At 38.6% G+C, this 20650-nt stretch overlaps 1 protein-coding gene across 2 annotated transcripts; it reads left to right on the forward strand.

Annotated features, from left to right (window-relative positions):
* Positions 1 to 225: 225 nt before the first annotated feature.
* On the forward strand, positions 226 to 19688 carry LOC115217157. 2 transcript variants are annotated; one of them, XM_029786779.2, is made up of 9 exons: positions 226 to 611; positions 5465 to 5755; positions 7858 to 8024; positions 9296 to 9463; positions 11232 to 11325; positions 12187 to 12360; positions 15640 to 15764; positions 16570 to 16723; positions 18144 to 19688. In XM_029786779.2, exons 2-9 carry the CDS (start codon positions 5468 to 5470, stop codon positions 19164 to 19166), a joined length of 2193 nt encoding a protein of 730 aa, XP_029642639.1. In that variant the 5' UTR covers positions 226 to 611; positions 5465 to 5467; the 3' UTR covers positions 19167 to 19688. The 2 variants fall into 2 exon arrangements, with proteins under 2 accessions (XP_029642639.1, XP_029642638.1); XM_029786778.2 differs by having other exon boundaries at positions 227 to 611; positions 5465 to 5863.
* Positions 19689 to 20650: the final 962 nt, after the last annotated feature.

The raw sequence follows: 20650 nt of genomic DNA on the forward strand, positions 1-20650 counted from the left end.
CTACAAACATTTTAGTGAGTAAACAGCCAAAGTTTTTTGTTCAGATCCTACAAGAAAGGACTGATACATTTTCAAAATACCTAACAACCATTTCGATTAAAATTTTCAATTTACATTTAAATTATAGGCCTTTGTGATTTTTTATTACAGACAGGGCCAACTCGGACGGAAAATGCAAAAGGAAGTTCATAAATTTGCACCGTTTTTCCGTTTTGATGTATTACATTGACAGATTTAAAACAGCTTTATGAAATTCCTGTGTAATTCGCGGTAAAAATTGAGCTTGATTATAAGGTGGGCGAATTATGAAGCCTTTCGGCGGCCGATCTCGCTCGTATCTAAATAGGATCCTTCTGATCTGACACGTGATCGCTTTAAATTGAAATCAATTTCAACCGGAAATAGCCGGTGCCCCGCGCGCGCTTCAAAAGTAAACAAACGACGAGGTCAGATTTTTTTTTGCCCCGTTTTTCCTTCACATTATAAACAGGAAATGTATTTAGGAGCAATGGATTTATGAATCTTATCTTCGAGGATTGATTTCTAACGATTAAAACCATCCCTGTTCATATATCGAAACATTTTCCTGCCCATCCAGCTGAGAAAACCAGGTAAATACGCAAAGAATTCTTTCTCTTTTGTTGCTATTGTTCTGTGTAATTCACTTTTTCTTGAGCTTTTCTCTTTGTTTATTCTGATCTCTCTTTAAAGCTATCTTAATAAGATTCCTTCCTTTATTTCCGATCGCCGTTTTAAAACAAATCTGTTGAGAATAATACGTGATAATACTTCCTGATAATTATCCATTCCACAATAGATTCGCGCACTCACTTTTGTTTTGTATATCAGTTATAAAGGTTTACAAGAATACATCTCGGTTGAAGCACCTGTTCGTATTTACCAGATCGTATCCAAACATTGTATTCGGTTAAATCCCGTAATTCATTTATTTTAAAATCTACTAATATTTTGTTCCTGTTTTCATCCGCTTGTCAAATAACTCGCCGAATTGTCTCTATTTTGAAAATGAACGGCCAGAAGAGAAGTGTTCGTATGTCTAATTGACATACAGTAGGGAACATCCTTCGACTACAAGATGTCACATTTATACATAAACGATTTTAAATATTAATTTCGAGGGAATTTTTCGAATATTGTTTTTGATTATTATTATCATCATGATCCTGTAATGTTTTTGAGTGGAAGGAATTAATCGATCCAAACTCGAGCATGCGAATGCTAATAAGTTATTGATAATTGATTGATACGGGTGTTGTCTACCTTTCGCCATTTATTGAGTGGTTTTGATTTATATTGGGTTTTTCTATGAGATTCATCATTTTGTCCCATAGGTTTCATAAATGAATTTCTTCGACAAAATTTATATATTTTGCTATTTACATGGTATTTTTCATTTGTCTAGCTGAGAACAAATGCCTCTCTCTCTCTCTCTCTCTCTCTCTCTCTCTCTCTCTCTCTATCTATCTATCTATCTATCTATCTATCTAACATATTTAATGTAGTGAGCTTCAAAAAATACTATGATGTGAAAGAAAATTTGTTTCAGCAAGTACGTGAAGCAATTCCGGGCTTGTTTCGGTATTATCAAACCTCCTCAGCCAAGTATAGATTTCGTTGTATATGTTGAAGTTGCAGTAAAAGAATCAAGATTTTGCCCTCGTTAACGTAGAAAAACAGGAATACTCAAAGAATATATCACTCTTAGATTAAAATTAGTCAAAGATTTATATTGTTGTTTCACAGCATTTTTCGATTTAGCTTCAAAATCACACACACAGAACAAATTACGTTTTTCTTGATATTTCTGTCGACAGAACAAGGAAGTTTGGCCTGATCAGTTTCAGTTCTGGTTAGGGTTCCTTTCAGAGGTCTTTGTCCACTGAAAAATGTAATCACTGCCAATAAAGACTTCAGAAAATTGGTTTATTTTAATATGTACAAATAATGCTTCCTTGGCATCATGGTATGTTTATATATATATCTGTAAATGTAATATGTGACAATTATTCGGTAGCCATCATAAAACTCTGAGTTTCGGATGTCGGGGTGGAAATCCATGCCGCCATCTCTTCAGTTATCTGGACATTGGATAACTGAAGAAATGGCGGCATGGATTTTCACTTCAACATCCGAAACTCGGAGTTTTATCATGGCTACCGAATAATTGTCACATAATACATTTACAGATAAATTCCTCTATTTACATAATATCGAGATCTCTTTCTTTCTTTTGTTGTCTTGCCATTTCTATCAATATATATATGTAGCATGGTACCTCTAGCGTGTGTCTTTTGCAAGATGGAAACTGAAAGAAGACCATAGTGTGTGTGTGTATGTACATTAAGGAACTGGTTTGAATGAGTTGACACAGATGGTTACATACGTTTGCTTTGAAAAGGAAAACTAAGAGGGATAATATAAGGGCCAGGGAAAGATAGGACAAAAACAATATGTATTACTGTAAGGTGAGAATAAGTAAGATTTAGGGAAAGAAGAAAAAAACAAGGCAAAGGAAACTGAATCATCATCATCATCATTTAATGTCTGCTTTCCATGCTAGCACGGGTTGGACAGTTCGACCAGGGTCTGGGAAGCCAGGAGGCTGCACCAGGCTCCAGTCTGATCTGGCAGTGTTTCTACAGCTGGATGCCCTTCCTAACGCCAACCACTCTGTGAGTGTAGTGGGTGCTTTTTACGCGCCACAATTGGTTGGTCCTTTTTCGGCACGGAAGCCAGTCAAGGCGGCACTGGCATCGGCCACGTTCGGATGGTACTTTTTACCTGCCACCAGCGCAGGTATCACAACTACAATTTCCATTTGGAATAAAAACAATAAAGAAGAAGCAGAAACATAAATGTGAGGGAGGAAGAAGAAGAAGAAGAATCTGTTGAGTTTTCTCCGTTGCTGTGTGCTAAATCTTGGTGATTGTGATGAATGGTAAAATGCTCTGAGACTCAGCCAAACCATGCTGTCAGACTGCCTTAACAGCTTTATAGGTCCCTGGGCATATCAGTACATTGGGCCCTATAGTATTTATCAATTGACAGCAAGCCACCTCCCTTCAACAAGTCATCCTAACGAGACATCTGCATTGGCTGGGTCATGTCCTCCGTCGTCAGCCAGGAGAATTCATCTACAAAGCAATTGCCCCAGCTCCCCTTCAGGGTTGGCAAAAGCGATGTGGAGGACAACGAAAAACCTGGCTGATGACAGTCAAGGCTGATCTGGAACCCAACCTAGGCCCCCATATCTACGGCGTTCACTGCTGGAATAAGAAGTGGTTGGAGATCACGTGGTCATTAGCCTCAAATTGCCAGGCCTGGTCAGCGTTTGTGAAAGCTGCAGCATTGAGGATGAATGAAGCCAGCTCAACCCGCCCCGGGTGAATGCTGTCTCAAGTCAAGTCAAGCCACAGCATACAGAGATCAGAATTAGGCCCCTAGACATGCAAGGTCCCTGAGCAACTGCCCAGTATGCCCATATGTTAAGATAGTTCTGCATGCCATCATGAAATAATAATGATCGTCACCATCATTTCCATGCCTACTTTTCCATGGTTGTATGGAAAAGTATTCCAATGAAAATATATTGAAGCAGAGTTTTCTATGGCTGGAGGCATTTTCTTATTTCTTTATTGCCCACAAGGGGCTAAACATAGAGGGGACAAACAAAGGGAATAAGTTAATTACCTCAACCCTAGTGCGTAACTGGTACTTAATTTATTGACCCCCGAAAGGATGAAAGGTAAAGTCGACCTTGGCGGAATTTGAACTCAGAACGTAATGGCTGACGAAATACCTATTTCTTTACTACCCACAAGGGGCTAAACACAGAGGGGGCAAACAAGGACAGACAAACGGATTAAGTCGATTATATCGACCTCAGTGCGTAACTGGTACTTAATTTATCGACCCCCGAAAGGATGAAAGGCAAAGTCGGCCTCGGCGGAATTTGAACTCAGAGCGTAGCGGCAGATGAAATACTGCTAAGCATTTCGCCCAACGTGTTAACGTTTCTGCCAGCTCGCCGCCTTATGGCCGGATGTCTTTCCTGTCACCAATCCTCACCTGTTTTCAAGTGAAGTCATCATCTCCCCAGTCTGTCTATTAATGAACAATCCAGGCATGGTTATATGGAGAACTGGAAATAAACGATGCTGTCTGAATGAGCTTTTTGTTTACAAAGATTACATAACATATCAAGACATATCGCAAAGCCCAGACATGCATTAGAAGCAGATGGAAAACAATGAATACCATCTGTATGGGTGAGTGGTTAAGAAGTTCATTTTATTACCATGTAGTGTCAGGTTCAGTCCCACTATGTAACACTTCTCTTACAGTCTCGGGCCAAACAATTCCTCGTGGTAGATGGATATATATATATATATATATATATAATGAATTAATAAATAAATAAAACATATGCATATATACATACATATATGTACGTACCTACCTCTACATGTATATATACATGCATATATGGGTACAGGACACCAAAAAACGTCGAACACAATGAGAAACGAAAACATAAACACAAAACCAAGGAAATGAACATTTTTCTTAAACAACGAAATAATAGAGTACAGGACATACAAAACAAGGAAAATTCCCCTTCTTCAGTCGCCTTTGTTTCATCTACTCCGTGTTTCGAAGGTCAAGGCGATACATGACTTTAATGAAACAATCCTTCCCGCGAAAATCAAATTAAATAAAATTTGAGTTTTTTTTGCGGAGGAGTAAAAATGGTAACAAAAAACAGGACAGTAACGACAGTACAAAATATAAACAGTAAAAGACAGGACAAGGAGAATAACAGTAACACAAACAAGAAGGGCTGTTAAGCCGAATGAGATAAAAAATTTTACGAATGCTATTTTTTGAGAACGGCGAAGGAGCAACAGATGTGCCGTCTCTACTTGAAGGCAGCCAGGACAGAAAGACAGTAGCAGAGTTCTCGTCACGGGTCAACGACGGGAGGGAGGAGGAGGAGTAAGAGAAAGGGGGAGAGAGAGAGAGAGAGAGAAAGAGAGAGCAATAAGAAAATGGAGGGGATCAATAGGTGGTTCATCAACTTTTAGACATTATATTATTTCAATTAATTTATTTATTGACTAAAATCACAATTACAAGAATATACATACATGTATAACATATTATGCTTTACATATAGAATATATTAATATATAAAGTTACCAGTAATTATTAAAATATAACATACAAGAATATATATATATATATATATATATATATATATACATACATAATTGTTAAAGAGGGTTAAGTATGGTTTTTATTATTTTTATAGATTGTTACACAAATTATTTCATCGTTAATTGTCATTTTATTTAATGATTATATCATTGTTTCTTGTATTTGTTTTGTTTTAATTATTATCATCATCATCATCATCATTATCTTTATTTTTTTTTTTTAACAGAAAATGAAGTTTCACATTACTTTTGGCTACAAGAAGAAGGTGCTCGATGTGTTATACCCTTACATAATCCGCAGCATGATAACTCGTGCTTTCAATTTGCCGTCGGGAAATTTTAGTATCCAGAAGTGGAACGATGACTGGCACGACTGGGTGGACGTTGAACCATCAGACTTACAAGATGGAGATCGACTGAATGTAATTATGAATCTCTCAGAGTTATCCATGGGTATCAGTCCAGGTGCTGGTAACATTATGAGCCAAAGCCCAGTCACACAGGCTACCAGTCCTATGGTTAGTAATACTTCTTCATTGCTCACCTCCTCAATGGTCAGTTGTAGCAATTTAATGGTCAATAGTCCGGTGGTTACAAATAGTTCATTGATGATTAATAGTCCGATGGTAAGAGGTATTTACATTTTTTCATTAATGTCTCGCTGTAATTGTGTTGTCTTGTTTTAAAATATTTTTTTTTTAATAATATTTGTGTTGTTTTTGTAAAATCTCAGAAAATAATTAAAAATTCACATTTTTTGTCAAATTATTTTCCAACTGTAAACATTTTAAATATTTCACTAACTTTTTGTTATAACTTGGCAAAAGGGTACTTTTGATAATGTGGTTGTTGTTGTGGTTGCTGGGTATCACTGCTAGGATAAATCAAACAGTAGGGATCAGTGGTTCTTAACCATTCTTCACTTATGGACCCTCTGATCCCTATCTTACTCTATGAGACCCTCATAGCCATTTAATGTTTTTAAAAAATCCTATTATATTTTTATCACTTAATAGAAATTGTGGTCTGGCACCCGTGCCAGTGGCACATAAAAAGTACCATTCAGACATGGTCAATGCCAGTGTCACATGACTGCCTCCCATGCCACTGGCATGGGAGCCAGTGGCACATAAAAAGCATCATTCAAGCATAGTAGATGCCAGTGGCACATAAAAAGCTCCATTTGAGCATGGTTGTTGCCAGTGCCGCCTGACTGGCTCCTGTGTCAATGGAACGTAAAAAGCTCCATTTGAGCATGGTTGATGCCAGTGCCGCCTGATTGGCTCCCATGCTGGTGCCACATAAAAAGCTCCATTTGAGCATGGTTGATGCCAGTGTCGCCTGATTGACTCCCATGCCAGTGGCACATAAAAAGCTCCATTTGAGCATGGTTGATGCCAGTGTCGCCTGACTGACTCCCATGCCAGTGGCACATAAAAAGCTCCATTTGAGCATGGTTGATGCCAGTGCCGCCTGATTGGCTCCCATGCTGGTGGCACATAAAAAGCACCCACTACCCTCTCAGAGTGGTTGGCATTAGGAAGGGCATCCAGCTGTAGAAACCTTGTCAGAACAGATTGGAGCCTGGCATAGCCTCCTGGCTTGCCAGTCCTCAGTCAAATCATCCAACCCATGCCAGCATGGAAAGCAGATGTTAAACAATGATGATGATGATGGTGTATAAAAAAAAATTGTTAAGATATTTGATGTATTTTAGAAGTATAGCCAATTTTATTGCCTGTAAATTTTAACAAAATCTTACGTGGATCCCCAAGGGCTGTATGGAGCCTATTTAAGAACCACTACTCTTGAGCAACCATGGGCAACTTTTTTGAGAAGTGTGACTGCATGAGACATGGCTCGTCAATGGGTGGGGAATACTAAAAAAAATTCAAAGTAATTTATTGGTTTGGGTCATTCAGAAGGTCCTGTTAGTTGCATTTTGCCCATGGCTAATGTGGATGATTAAATGTGGCAGCTTGTGAAGTTTCCACAAGACACTTGATGAAGGCTGGAGGTTATATCAGCTGAAATGTTGTGTTAACAACAAAGATGAGGACAAATATCTGTCAAATGTAAATAATGTAAATAACTTTGTTGTTATTAATCTGGTGTTTAAATCTTAAATTAATATGAAATTTTGATGGTATTTTTTTAATGCAGATCAGTTTTAAAATGGGACTTCTTTAGTCTCAGGTGGGCTGATGTTAAAATCATTAATTGAACATTTAACTTTCTTTCAAACTTTCTGATAACTTTGTGGCTATAAAGTAAAAGAATCCCTCAATTCTTGGAAACTGGCAAATATTTAGTGAGCACCAATAGTTGTGATAAAAATTTCTTTATGCTATTATGAAATTAAAAACAAATTCCTTAAATTTGAACATTTTGCAGCATTTTTTATCAAGTATGTATCTGCATGTGTTTGTGTACATGTCTGTGTTTACCTATGTGCCAAGATACTAGGATCTGCTGCTTAGCTTAGTTTGTGTAATCTAAATCAGTAATTAACATTTAGCTGTCTCATTTGTGTTTGAATATTTTCTTAATGGCGATAGCTGATCCATTTTAAAGTTTGTTTTTCACGATCAGTATTATTTTTATGTCACAATTTATTCAGGTTACCAATAGTTCATTGATGAGTGGGTTTGAAGAACCGGTGGCAGCGTCATCTAATTCATTGCAAGATGTTGTTGATACATTGATGCCTGATGCTGACAAACACGAGGCTTCATCGTCCACAGTTTCAAATTCTGCAAAATCTTCAGATGTGCGAAACAAATTAGCGTAAGTAATAATTTTTTTTTCCTATGGTTTTGTTGTCCACTTCACAAGCACATAGTTTTGGTCTCACAGGTGTTTGTGGGTCTTTGTATTGATACGGCTTGGTTTTGTTATTTGGGTGATTTTTTGTCTCGATCAAAAATCAATGGAAATTGCAGTTGTGATACCAGTGCTGGTGCCACGTAAAAGAACCATCCGAATGTGGCCATTGCCAGCGCCGCCTCGACTGGCCTCCATGCTGGTGGCACGTAAAAAGCACCAACCAATCGTGGCCGTTGCCAGCCTCCCCTGGCACCTGTGCTGGTGGCACGTAAAAAGCATCCACTACACTCACAGAGTGGTTGGCATTAGGAAGAGCATCCAGCTGTAGAAACTCTGCCAGATCAGACTGGGCCTGGTGCAACCTCCATGGCTTCCCAGACCCCTGTCGAACGGTCCAACCCATGCTAGCATGGAAAGCAGACGTTAAACGATGATGATTGGCACTTGCCACCATCTATATCTCTCTCCCTTCCTTTACTCAACGATCCCAATTATATTCTGATCCCTGTTCCTTGTGAGTATGCCCAACATTTTGCCACTATCTCTACCCTGCTATCTCCCACTCTCTCTCTCTCCTTCTCCTGCATTTCCCTCAGGTTGGGTAACCATGTTTTTCCTTTGCAGTAACTCACCTGCTTCTGTCTTTGTTCCTGATCTCTGTCTCTCTGGCCAGGTAACCTTGTACTTCCTCTACAAGACACCCGTTTCTGTCTCTCTGGTTCACTATAACCTTTCATCATCCAACACCAGATCACCTCATCCAATGCCCCCTCCCCTCTTCAAAGTTTTGTTTTTTGTCTTGCAAGTACTTGGTGACCCTGGCAGTGCAGATACCGTTTAAAGGCACCCAGTCCACAGTGTAAAGTGCTTGGCATTCGGAGGGGCATCCAGCTGTAAAAACCTTACCAAAACTGACCTCGCCTGTGCTTTGTGCCACATAAAAAGCATTAAGTCCACTCTGCTGAGTGGTTGATGTTAGGAAGGGCATCCAGCTGTAAAAATCCTGCCAAAACAGTCACAGATGTTTGATGCATGGTGCTGGTACAGGTGGTTTTTATGTGGCACTGGCATGGGTTAATTCCACTCACAAGGAATTAATAAACTCTAAAGTATCATGTAATGGGATTGTCCTTAAAACCATGTGCATGCAAAGCTACCTTCTCAAGTACACCCCTTTACCTGTACCTATTTATTAATTAGTTTTTTTTTTTTTTTCCATTTTTACTTTGCAGCCACTCTGAACACATGGAGTTTAAGCCTTGGCCGGTACCATTCCGAATTCCTACACACTTATTCCGTCCTGAGTTAAAATCTACACTTGCTTCGAAACAGGTGTTAAGTCGCAAGATGAAGTCTGCACTGATACAAGCTATTTATGACGAAATGATTAATTATACAGTGTGAGTTATTAATCTGATTTATGTTTGTATATATCTTTTTTAAATAATTAAATATGTAACCAACTATTCAAATGCTAAATAACTGCTCGTCATGCATTTGGTAAAATTTCATGTTGATCAGTTGTACCCCCACTTGAGTCAAAAAGCATTTGTGGTAAGTTTCCATGGGGACAGATTTAGTCCTATGATCAAAGGTATTCAACCCATGGTCATCCTAACTCGTATGTTTCATAAATATTCTTTTCTACTCTAGACATAAAGCCAGACATTTTTGGGGAGGAAGCCAGTCGATTAGATTGGCCCCAGTACGCAATTGGTACTTAACTTATCGATCCCAAAAGGATGGAAAGTAAAGTCAATCTCGGCGGAATTTGAACTCAGAACGTAAAGACATGAAGTACTGCTAAGCATTTTGCCTGGCATGCAAACGTTTCTGCCAGCTTGCCGCTTTTAATACTATTTTCTACTCTAGGCACGAAACAAGAAATTTTGGGGGAGGGGGGGCCAGTCAATTAGATCGACTCCAGTACGCAATTGGTACTTAATTTATCGACCCCGAAAGGATGAAAGGCAAAGTCGACCATGGCAGAATTTGAACTCAGAACGTAAAGACAGACGAAACACCGCTAAGCATTCCGCCTGGCGTGCTAACGCTTCTGCCATCTCGCCACCTTCAAATATTTCATAAATATTGTATAACCTTAACTTACATCATCAAATGTTAAGAGAAATTTGACTGCTTTTTCTAGCAGCATGAGTAATCATGTAGACCAGTCATGGGGGATCTGTGCTCTATGGGACTTTCTGGATGTCTTGCCTAACAAAAAATTTTCTTGAATTTTTTTTTTAGTAGTGCAGCCCACCTGATGATGAGTCATACCTCATGTAACCCCTACTTTTTGGAAAAGGTTGCCCAGGTGTGGCTGTGTGGTAAGAAGTTTGCTTTGCAACTATATGCTTCTGGGTTCAGTCCCACTGTGTGACACCTTGGGAAAGTGTTTTCTACTATAGCCACAGGCTGGCCAAAGCAATGTGAGTGGATTTTGTAGATGGAAACTGAAAGAAGCCTGTCATATATGTGTATGTGTGCATGTATCTTTGTGCCCTCCACCATTGCTTGGCAAGCAGTGTTTGTTTGTTTACCTCCCCGTAACTTAGTAGTTCAGCAAACGATGGCTGTGTGGTAAGTAGCTTGCTTACGAACCACATGGTTCCGGGTTCAGTCCCACTGTGTGGCACCTTAGGCAAGTGTCTTCTACTATAGCCTCCGGCCGACCAAAGCCTTGTGAGTGGATTTGGTAGACGGAAACTGAAAGAAGCCTGTCGAATATATGTGTATATATATATATATACATATATATATATATATATTTATATATATATATACATATATATATACATATATATATATACACACATATATATATATATATATATGTATATATATGTGTGTGTGTATGTTTGTGTGTCTGTGTTTGTCCCCCCCCCCACATCGCTTGACAACCGATGCTGATGTGTTTACGTCCCTGTAACTTAGCGGTTTGGCAAAAGAGATTGATAGAATAAGTACCACGTTTGTGAAAAAAGTATTAGAGTCAATTCATTCAACCAAAAATTCTTCAAGGCGGTGCCCCAGCATGGCCACAGTCTAAAGACTAAAACAAACAAAATATAACAGATTCTTGTTGCAGACAGTTTCTTGTTGTTGTTGTTGCTGTTGTTTATTTTGATATTTATCAACACAGACAATGTTTGTATCCAATTACAGTTACCCTACGTCATCTCAATACAAAGAAGTTGCCATGGCAATTATTACAGAATATTCACATTTACGGGATACGGTCCCCGGCGGTAAAGGTTATGTAAGTTACTGTCTTATTTCTCTTTGATTAAATTTTCGGGGAGGGGCCAGTCGATAAGATCGACCCTTGTACGCAATTAGTATTTAACTTATTGATCCCGAAAGGATGAAAAGCAAAGTCGACCTTTCGTATTTCTAAATATCATCATCATCATTGTTTTGTCATCCACTTTTCCATGCTTGCATGGGTTAGACAAAATTCTTTGAAGCAGATTTTCTACAGCTGGATGTTCTTCCTGTCACCAACCCTCACTTCTTTTCAAGCAAGGTGATATTTCGATATTTCTCCATGGCCAGACATGTTTACATGGAAGATTAGAAATGAGTGGCACTGTTTATGTAATGGTGACACTTATTTCCAATTCCTCATCATCATCGTTTAACGTCCGTTTTCCATGCTAGCACAGGTTGGACGGTTTTACCAAGGTCTGGGAAGCCAGGAGGCTGCACCAGGCTCCAGTCTGATCTGGCGGTGTTTCTACAGCTGGATGCCCTTCCTAACGCCAACCACTCTGTGAGTGTAGTGGGTGCTTTTATGTGCCACCTGCACAGGTGCCAGAGGAGGCTAGCAACGGCCACGATCAGTTGGTACTTTTTACGTGCCACTGGCACAGTTCTCATTACAATATTAAGATGAGACACAAACACTTTGCTTTGGTATAATGGTAGAACTTTGGTATAATGGTAGAACATCTGTCATGTCTACAGGAGATGTAAGTTCAGGTCCCTACGGCAGACTTCAAATTTTTCTATCCAGAAGGGTTTTTTAACTCCATATTTACATGCTGCTATTTATAGCTTTATATGCACTTTGAACCAATTCCAAAAAAAGTGAATTATTCCATTAAATATATTAATTTAGGAATCTTGGTCTGCAACACTTTCTGATAAATTCCGTAATGAGAGAAGAATTATGACAAACATTGAAGTTGTGGAAAAACGTAAGCGTCGACGGGTTGTGAGCGAACCGGAATCATCTTCGAGTGAAGTGTGTGAAAAACCTGTTGCTGCCCAGTCTTCTCATCGCCAAACACAGGTAAATATAATCAAATATTCACCTCAAAAGAAAACAGTTTTATTGCATTTTTCAGATTGCATGTCTTTACAACTTATTTCATTCTCAACATAACTTGGACTTATTCCATTACATCGTTTCTTTATTGCCCATAGGGGGCTAAACATAGAGGGGACAAACAAATAGATTAAGTCGATTACATAGACCCCAGTGTGTAACTGGTATTTAATTTATCGACCCCGAAAGGATAAAAGGCAAAGTTGACCTCGGCGGGATTTGAACTCAGAATGTAGCGACGGGCAAAATACCGCGAAGCACTTCGCTCGGTGTACTAACGTCTCTGCCAGCTCGCCGCCTTGTTCCATTACATCATCATCATCATCATTTAACATCTGTTTTCCATGCTGGCATGGGTTGGATGGCTTGACAGTAACTGGCAGGGCCAGGGACCGCATCAGGATCCATCATCTGCTTTAGCATGTTTTCTACACCTGGATGCCCTTCCTAACGCCAACCACTTTACTGAGTGCATTTTACTTGGCACCGGCACCCATACCATTTACTTATAAAAATGTCAATGAGAATAATAAATTGTCGGCATCTTGGGCAAGTGTCTTCTAATATAGCCTCGGGCTGACCAAAGCCTTGTGAGTGGATTTGGTAGAAACTGGAAGAAGCCCCTCGTATATATGTATATGTATGTGTTTTTATATGTTTGTGTTTGTCCCTCCAACATTGCTTGACAACCGATGATGGTGAGTTTACGTCCCCGTAACTTAGCAGTTTGGCTAAAGAGACTGATGGAATAAGTACTAGGCTTACAAAGAATAAGTCCTGGGGTCGATTTGCTCGACTAAAGGTGGTGCTCCAGCATGGCCACAGTCAAATGACTGAAACAAGTAAAAGAATAAAAGAATATGCACTGTAAACAGCAAAATTCAAAACAATGACTCGAGTGTTTATTCTTAATGCATTCAGACAAGGTTGTGCCCCAGCATGGCCAAAGTCCAGTGACTAAAATAATTAGAAGATAAAAGATAAAATGCAGATTCAGGTGTGAATATGCTAATTGCTGTCATGTTTGTCACTGAACAACTTTTCTTTAATGCACAAGTGACCTTGGAACAGCCAGTATTTCAACGTTGCTGTGTCTTATCAGTCAGAGGCATCCCTGAATAATGAATCTAACTAGAATCGCAGCTCTTGCTTATAACTTCAGTAAACAAAATCATTTGCTGATACATGCCAACAGATAATAAACTGTTGTATTCACAGTGGACGGCAAGAATCAGAAATGTTCTTTGCTTTAAAGAAACAAATGTGTTATAAACTCACTTTCATGGTAAAAAATGTTGTTTCCCTGTGACAAAACACAACAGTGACCTGCATATTCATGTTCAAATCTGCCAGAATGTCATCATCATCATCATCGTTTAACGTCCGCTTTCCATGCTAGCATGGGTTGGACGAATGACTGAGGGCTGGTGAACCAGATGACTGCACCAGGCTTCAATCTTGATCTGGCAGAGTTTCTACAGCTGGATGCCCTTCCTAATGCCAACCACTCTGAGAGTGTAATGGGTGCTCTTAACACCCTACTAGCACGGGTCTCGAGTGCCAGTAAGGCGACGCTGGTAACGATCACGCTCAAAAGTCATTATGAAAATAGTTCTCCTACCAGTTTCTCTGGTGACTTTCCATCTGTTTGCATGCACAACTTTTTGTATGAACAAATCTCCCTGGGTCTTTTCTCGGAAACCATATTATTCACCACCCCTAATGTATGAATTTTTTAATTCCATTTTCTGGTGCTTATAAAGATGTTAGAGTGTGATTTGAGGGATATTTGGCTGCTGTTTGTAGCAAATTAAACAACCACATAGAGGCTCCATCAATGTTTCATAAACTACAGTTTAATACTGTTCTATATTTTGTGGATGAGGAATTTTGTACATCACAGATTCACTGAGCTATGTAACAACCATTTCTTTGACCAAACTTGAATTTCTCATTCTACAAGCAAGTGCCCCAAATTTATACATCAACATATGCTCTTGGTTGTCGCTCAATCAGCTAGAAATAGCAGCCAGTTACTACTCAGATTTTACCCTTCTTTCTTAAAAATAGGGAAGATATATATTCCAAGAATCTTTGATCACAAGTATTGTGTGATTAATAAATGTTCTCTGAAATCTTTGCTACAAACTTTTAACCCCTGAAGCATAAATTTTTTATATCCATTTTCTGGTGCTTATAAAGATGTTACTGTGTGATTTGAGGGATATTTGGCTGCTGTTTGTAGCAAATTAAACAACCACATAGAGGCTCCATCAATGTTTCATAAACTACAGTTTAATACTGTTCTATATTTTGGGGATGAGGAATTATGTATATTATTTACAATGGACGGATTGGTATCCTCACCTTATTTGGGCATGGATACTTTGAAACTCCGACGTCTGGCGGCTGACTTGACAGACACCCGCAAAATTATTAACCATCTTACAAACAATAACCCTGAGCACCTTTTCAAACTCCACCTGTCTAACACCTGTGGACATGTTTAGAAAGTCAGAAAACAGCACAGCTCCCAATGACTTTCGGAAACATTTTTTCATACTAAGAATTGCTGAAGCATGGAACAAACTTTCGGCATTATTTGTTAGTTGTTGGAACACTGCATCCTTCAAAACTTCCATGCTTCCTGAGATTCGCCAACACTACACCTGATTTTCTCCCCTCCATACACACGCAAGCATGTATCTGACTCATACACTGTTCACTTTCCAGACATTTGTACATTACTGCATATGCTTTATACACACTTTTGACAAGTTGTGGTGCATCTGAGCATTGTATACAATAATTTCATTATTATTATTATTATACAATGTTTCAGCTGATGTTCTCTCCAGCCTTCATCAGGTGTCCTGGTGGAATTTCGAATCCAAACTTTTATTTGACTAATGGGATAATCTGTTCTCTTTCCTAAGGTATTCTTTATTTTGCTGATGTTATTTTTCTGTTAATATTATTTTTCAAGTCCATGCCTGGGATTGAACTTAGAATCCAAAGGTTAGTAGCTTGTGCTCTTATCTAGCAGAACAACAGCTGAAACGAGGACAGCTATCCATCTATTGTAAATAATGAACTACAGTTTAGTTTTAATGAGTAGAGTATTCAGCACCAAGCCATTTATCGGTTTGATTATTACTCAGTCACAATATTGGTGAGTAGATTCTCTTTCAAAAATTGATCTATTGTAATTATCATCATGTTATTCTATTTTTCTTTTAATAGGACGGTTTAGAGTCTTGGAGTACAGGACAAGGTATTTCTAGTCTTATTGAATCTTTGGAAGGATGTACTTCTACTGCCACTACCACAACTGCCCTGCGTATTCCAACATGTGAAGAATCTCCGAGGTAACTTCCAAGTTTATTAGCAAAATCCTGGTCTACGAAGTCGGTTGAAATTTATTTCATTTAATCCTTTCGTTACCGTATTTATTTTGAGATGGTCTGTGTTTCTTTCAATTAATTTTGAATATAATAAAGAATTTAGTAAAATAACTTAGTTATCATTAAGCTGGTGTAAGGAAATAAATTGTGAATAAGGTTTGGTGGAAGATTTTAATTCAAAACTTATGAAAACAAGACATTTGTACTACAGAGTGAGAGGTGGTTTCAACCATGTTGGTAATGAAAGGGTTAAGCTATTCTATTGTTTAAGAACTTTTGGTTTTTATTTAATTGTTGAAGCTGTCAAAAGAATCCCAGACTTTAAGAACTGTTCTAAAATTATTAATGTACTTACTTTCTACTTAGGCCCTTCGATCCCTGTGTAACATTGATCATGGACAACTATTCTCCACTGTGTTCAACTCTGAGCTGTCTTTTCCTCTCTCAGTTTGTGTTGGTTTTGAATTGTCATTTTATCAAGTATTCTAATAATTCTGCCACCATCTTCAGCCCTTAAGCATTTAAACTGGCCATAACCAACCCAAATATTCTTTCGACCTGTTTTCTGTTCAAGCTGGCTAGATCCAACCTCTCACACCTACCTTTCCATGTCATTCTGAAAATATACAATCACATTTCAAAGCTTCAAGATAATGCATGATTAAAACAAAACTATATGGATAAAGAAGCATTATATTTTGCAGAGTAATCTGATTGCTAAAAGAATAATTTGTATGTAAAACATTGTGCTACTTTTTTTCTATTTCAGTTTTACATCTTCATATGTGAAATCACCAACACCATTTAAAAAAGCCTATGTCGAACCAGAACATTCTGATGGAATTTTAAAATCCTTGTCTTGGTTGTGGAGAACTAACAAACTTTGTGATGCCGTTATTTGTAGCGGAGAGACAAAGATTATGGTAAATATGATTGTTTGTTAAAAGTTTGTGGGGAATAAGAAACTGTCATTGTTATATTTGAGATTTTAAGCACCATTTGAGCATAGCTGATGCCAATGTCAGTAGCACTTAAAAAGAACCATTCAAGCGTGGTCAATGCTAGTTCCACCTGGTGGCATGTGAAAAGCACCATTCGAGTATGGTTGATGCCAGTGCCACCTGATTGACATGTAAAAGGCGCTGTTCAAGCATGGTCAATACTTATTTCTTTACTACCCACAAGGGGATAAACACAGAGAGGACAAACAAGGACAGACAAATGGATTAAGTCAATTATATCGACCCCAGTGCGCAACTGGTACTTAATTTATCGACACCGAAAGGATGAAAGGCAAAGTCGACCTCGGTGGAATTTGAACTCAGAACGTAGCGGCAGACGAAATACTGCTAAGCATTTCGCCTGGCGTGCTAACGTTTCTGCCAGCTCGCCGTCTTAATGGCCAATACCAGTACTACCTGACTTGCTCCCATGAGGGTAGCACATCAAAAGCACCATTTGAGCATGGTCGATGGTGGTGGTTTGTTTTGCTATAGTTAATTGTATATAGTATAGATATATGTTTTGCTGTTTTAGTTAATTGCTTGTATAATTATAATTGTATATAGGGCAACCTGCTATACTTGAGGAGACCTGTTGAGTCAAGTACATCAAAATCAAAATCAAATGGAAATTGTAGTTGTGATACCCATGCTGGTGGCACGTAAAAAACATCATCCGAATATGGCTGATGCCAGTGCCTCCTTGACTGGCGTTCGTGCCAGTGGCACATAAAAAGCACCAACCGATCGTAGAAGTTGCCAGCCTCCTCTGGCTTCTGTGCTGGTGGCACATAAAAATCACCCCTACACTCATGGAGTGGTTGGCATTAGGAAGGGCATCCAGCTGTAGAAACACTGCCAGATCAGACTGGAGCCTGGTGCAGCCTCCTGGCTTCCCAGATCCCGGTCGAACTGTCCAACCCATGCTAGCATGGAAAACAGACGTTAAACGACGACAACAACGTCGTCGTTGTTGTTACATAATTACAGTTGTGTATGTTAGCTACTTGTTTGTAATATAATTAAACAGGGCAGCAAGCTGGCAGAATTGTTAGCACACCAGGTGCAATGCTTAGTGATATTTCATCTGCTGTTACATTCTGAGTTCAAATTCCGCTGAGGTCGACTTTGCCTTTCATCCTTTTTCGGGATGGGGTCAATGTAATCAACTTAATCCCTTTGTCTATCTTTGTTTGTTACCCTCTATGTTTAGCCCCCTCTGGACAATAAAGAACTAAATATAATTAATCATATTTACTTGAAAAAATTCTTAATGAAGTAAACAAAATGGCTGACTATTTGCTTTTAAATAATCTGAACATTTTCTTTTTATCTTTTACAGCTTCATCGACTGATTTTATTTGCTGTGAGTCCTCATCTGCTTGAGAAAAACATAAGAGACGGTGCGGAGCTTGAAGTGAATCTTCCGTCTGGCATCAACGATGAAGCTCTTGCCACCTTTGTAGCTTTTCTTTACGATGGAGTGTTGAACTTAACCGAGTACAATTACAAAGACATTGAACGTGTTGCTAATTTGCTGAAAGTAGAGAAAGTTCAGCGATATTGTCGAGAATTTTCTTCCAGTTTAGCTGAGTATAAGCTTCATCTGCAGCTTCCGATAACCATGCCTTCTTTGATCGAAAATTACAGCCAGGAATATGCTGGCAAACGGAAAAGAGGGCGCCCTAGCAAACAGACTGTAATTCTTAATTTAGGGGACGACCATAGTCTGGCTGATAGAATAGACCCTAATCATTATCAGCATTCTGCAGATCTTACGAGTTACCATAACATTGCTCTTGCGAGTCCTGCTGCTTCGGCAATGTCTAGACTCCACCCTGGGAGTGACATGCCTGTCGTGTTTCCTGATAGTCAAGAATATTGTCTTCCGTCCACGAGTCAAAATGCTCAGATTTTCACGACTCCCCAAGGACAGGTCAAAACAGAACCGTACCAGCATTCTTCAGAGTTTAATTCTTCCATTCAGCTTAGTCAGAAAAAGCAAAGTACTGACCAGATTAGTTCCTATTTGTCACAAGAAGGTAAAAGTTATGAGAACGACCTTCAAGACCAAAGTACTGAACACATTAACAACAACTGCAGCACAACCACCGTTCCTAGCAACAACAGCGATGGAGACAGTGGGGAAGATAAACAGATGAACCATTCTATTCACGATAACCAATCTTCACAGAAAAACAATGAAAGAAAATCTCCAAATAAATCGTTAAGTCCCGAATTATCAAAAGCAGACTTGAGTTCAACTGAAGTCCTACAGCAAACATCCTCACCGTCTCCTTTTCCTGTTACTTTGGTGCCAACATCGGGTGACGCATTCTCCCTCTATTCTCTTGCATCAAACTGAAACCATTATACAAAACTGACAAAAATAAAACATAAATGAAATTTTTTCCTCATGAGACCAATATCAACTGAAATTCCTTTCACATTCAGAGACCAATTTTGGACATATCATCTTTTTGCTTCCTATTCATTTATATATGTGTGTACATTTGTGGTTGTTGACATAAATGCATAACTATCTATCAACATATCTATAATATATATATACACATATATATGTATGCACACATATATATGTATATGTATGTATGTATATTGCTTTGTTCATCCATTCACTCATTCATACATTCATTTGAATCTAAAGTTTTACTCCATCACTATTCCAATTTTCTGGTATCACATCACATTATAAAAACAACCGTGGGTTCCAGTATCTAAAAACACGTTTGAATATGGTACAAGAAACCCTCAGAAACATCAAACAGAAGACTATATTATCTGGTGTAATATATATATATATATAGGTTTATAAATATATGTATATGTTTTACACACACACACACACTCACTCACACACATAGATATAGATATTAAGGTTTAATAAATGTGCTTGTAAATATGTAAATTATTAGTTTCTTTGTGTATGACTGTATTTCCATTTATGTGTGTGTGTGTGTAGAAGAAGCATTTCCGACGTAAAAGCAAAAACCTGGAATTGAAAACCCTTAAAGAAAATTTAACAAAGATGGGAGTTTGAAAAAAGAAAAGACCTTGATACCTATTTCTTTACTACCCACAAGGGGCTAAACACAGAGAGGACAGACAAACAGATTAAGTCGATTATATCGACCCCAGTGCGTAACTGGTACCTAATTTATCGACCCCAGTGCGTAACTGGTACCTAATTTATCGACCCCAGTGTGTAACTGGTACCTAATTTATCGACCCCGAAAAGATAAAAGGCAAAGTCGACCTCGGCGGAATTTGAACTCAGAACCTAACGGCAGACGAAATACGGTTACGCATTTCGCCCGGCATGCTAACGTTTCTGCCAGCTTGCCGCCTTTATACCTATATAAAGACCTTGATACCATCAGCAAAATAGCTGTACTCAGTATGCAGAAAAGAAGCAAGTAGAAATTCCATTCGGTGTACCCAGCATAAGTAGTGGAAATACAAGGGGTGTGATAGGATTGGAGGTAGGTGAACAGAGAAGGCTGAAAATACCTGAAAAGCTTTCCTAGTTGTTGATAGCTTTTATTACCTAGGTGACCTAATTAATAGGTAGGGACATGTTCTGAAAGTTTAGCAGCTAGAGTAAGAACAGGTTGGATAAAGTTTCTCTACATCACTTGAATAATCCCAGGAAAGCAAAGAGCCGATCTGTTTATATGCAAAACAAATTCATTAGCTACAGAAAACTGAAGCTATTAATTTACTTACCCTAAGTTTTCAGTCCTTTATTTTTCACTAGCAGTATCGCCCGGCGTTGCTCGGGTTTGTAAGGGAAATAACTATATAAGCATTTTTAGAGAGTTACTGCCC

This window comes from Octopus sinensis, linkage group LG11 (assembly GCF_006345805.1).
Source record: "Octopus sinensis linkage group LG11, ASM634580v1, whole genome shotgun sequence".
In the NCBI taxonomy this organism is placed as follows: domain Eukaryota; kingdom Metazoa; phylum Mollusca; class Cephalopoda; order Octopoda; family Octopodidae; genus Octopus; species Octopus sinensis.

What these genes read in the sequence shown, in the direction of transcription:
- LOC115217157 (XM_029786778.2), top strand. Translation starts at nt 5,468, where the DNA reads ATGAAGTTTCACATTACTTTTGGCTACAAGAAGAAGGTGCTCGATGTG. An exon ending in TCCCCGGCGGTAAAGGTTAT is followed by an intron (nt 11,326 to 12,186) that starts GTAAGTTACTGT and finishes ATATTAATTTAG; the next exon opens with GAATCTTGGTCTGCAACACT. An exon ending in ACATGTGAAGAATCTCCGAG is followed by an intron (nt 15,765 to 16,569) that starts GTAACTTCCAAG and finishes TTTCTATTTCAG; the next exon opens with TTTTACATCTTCATATGTGA.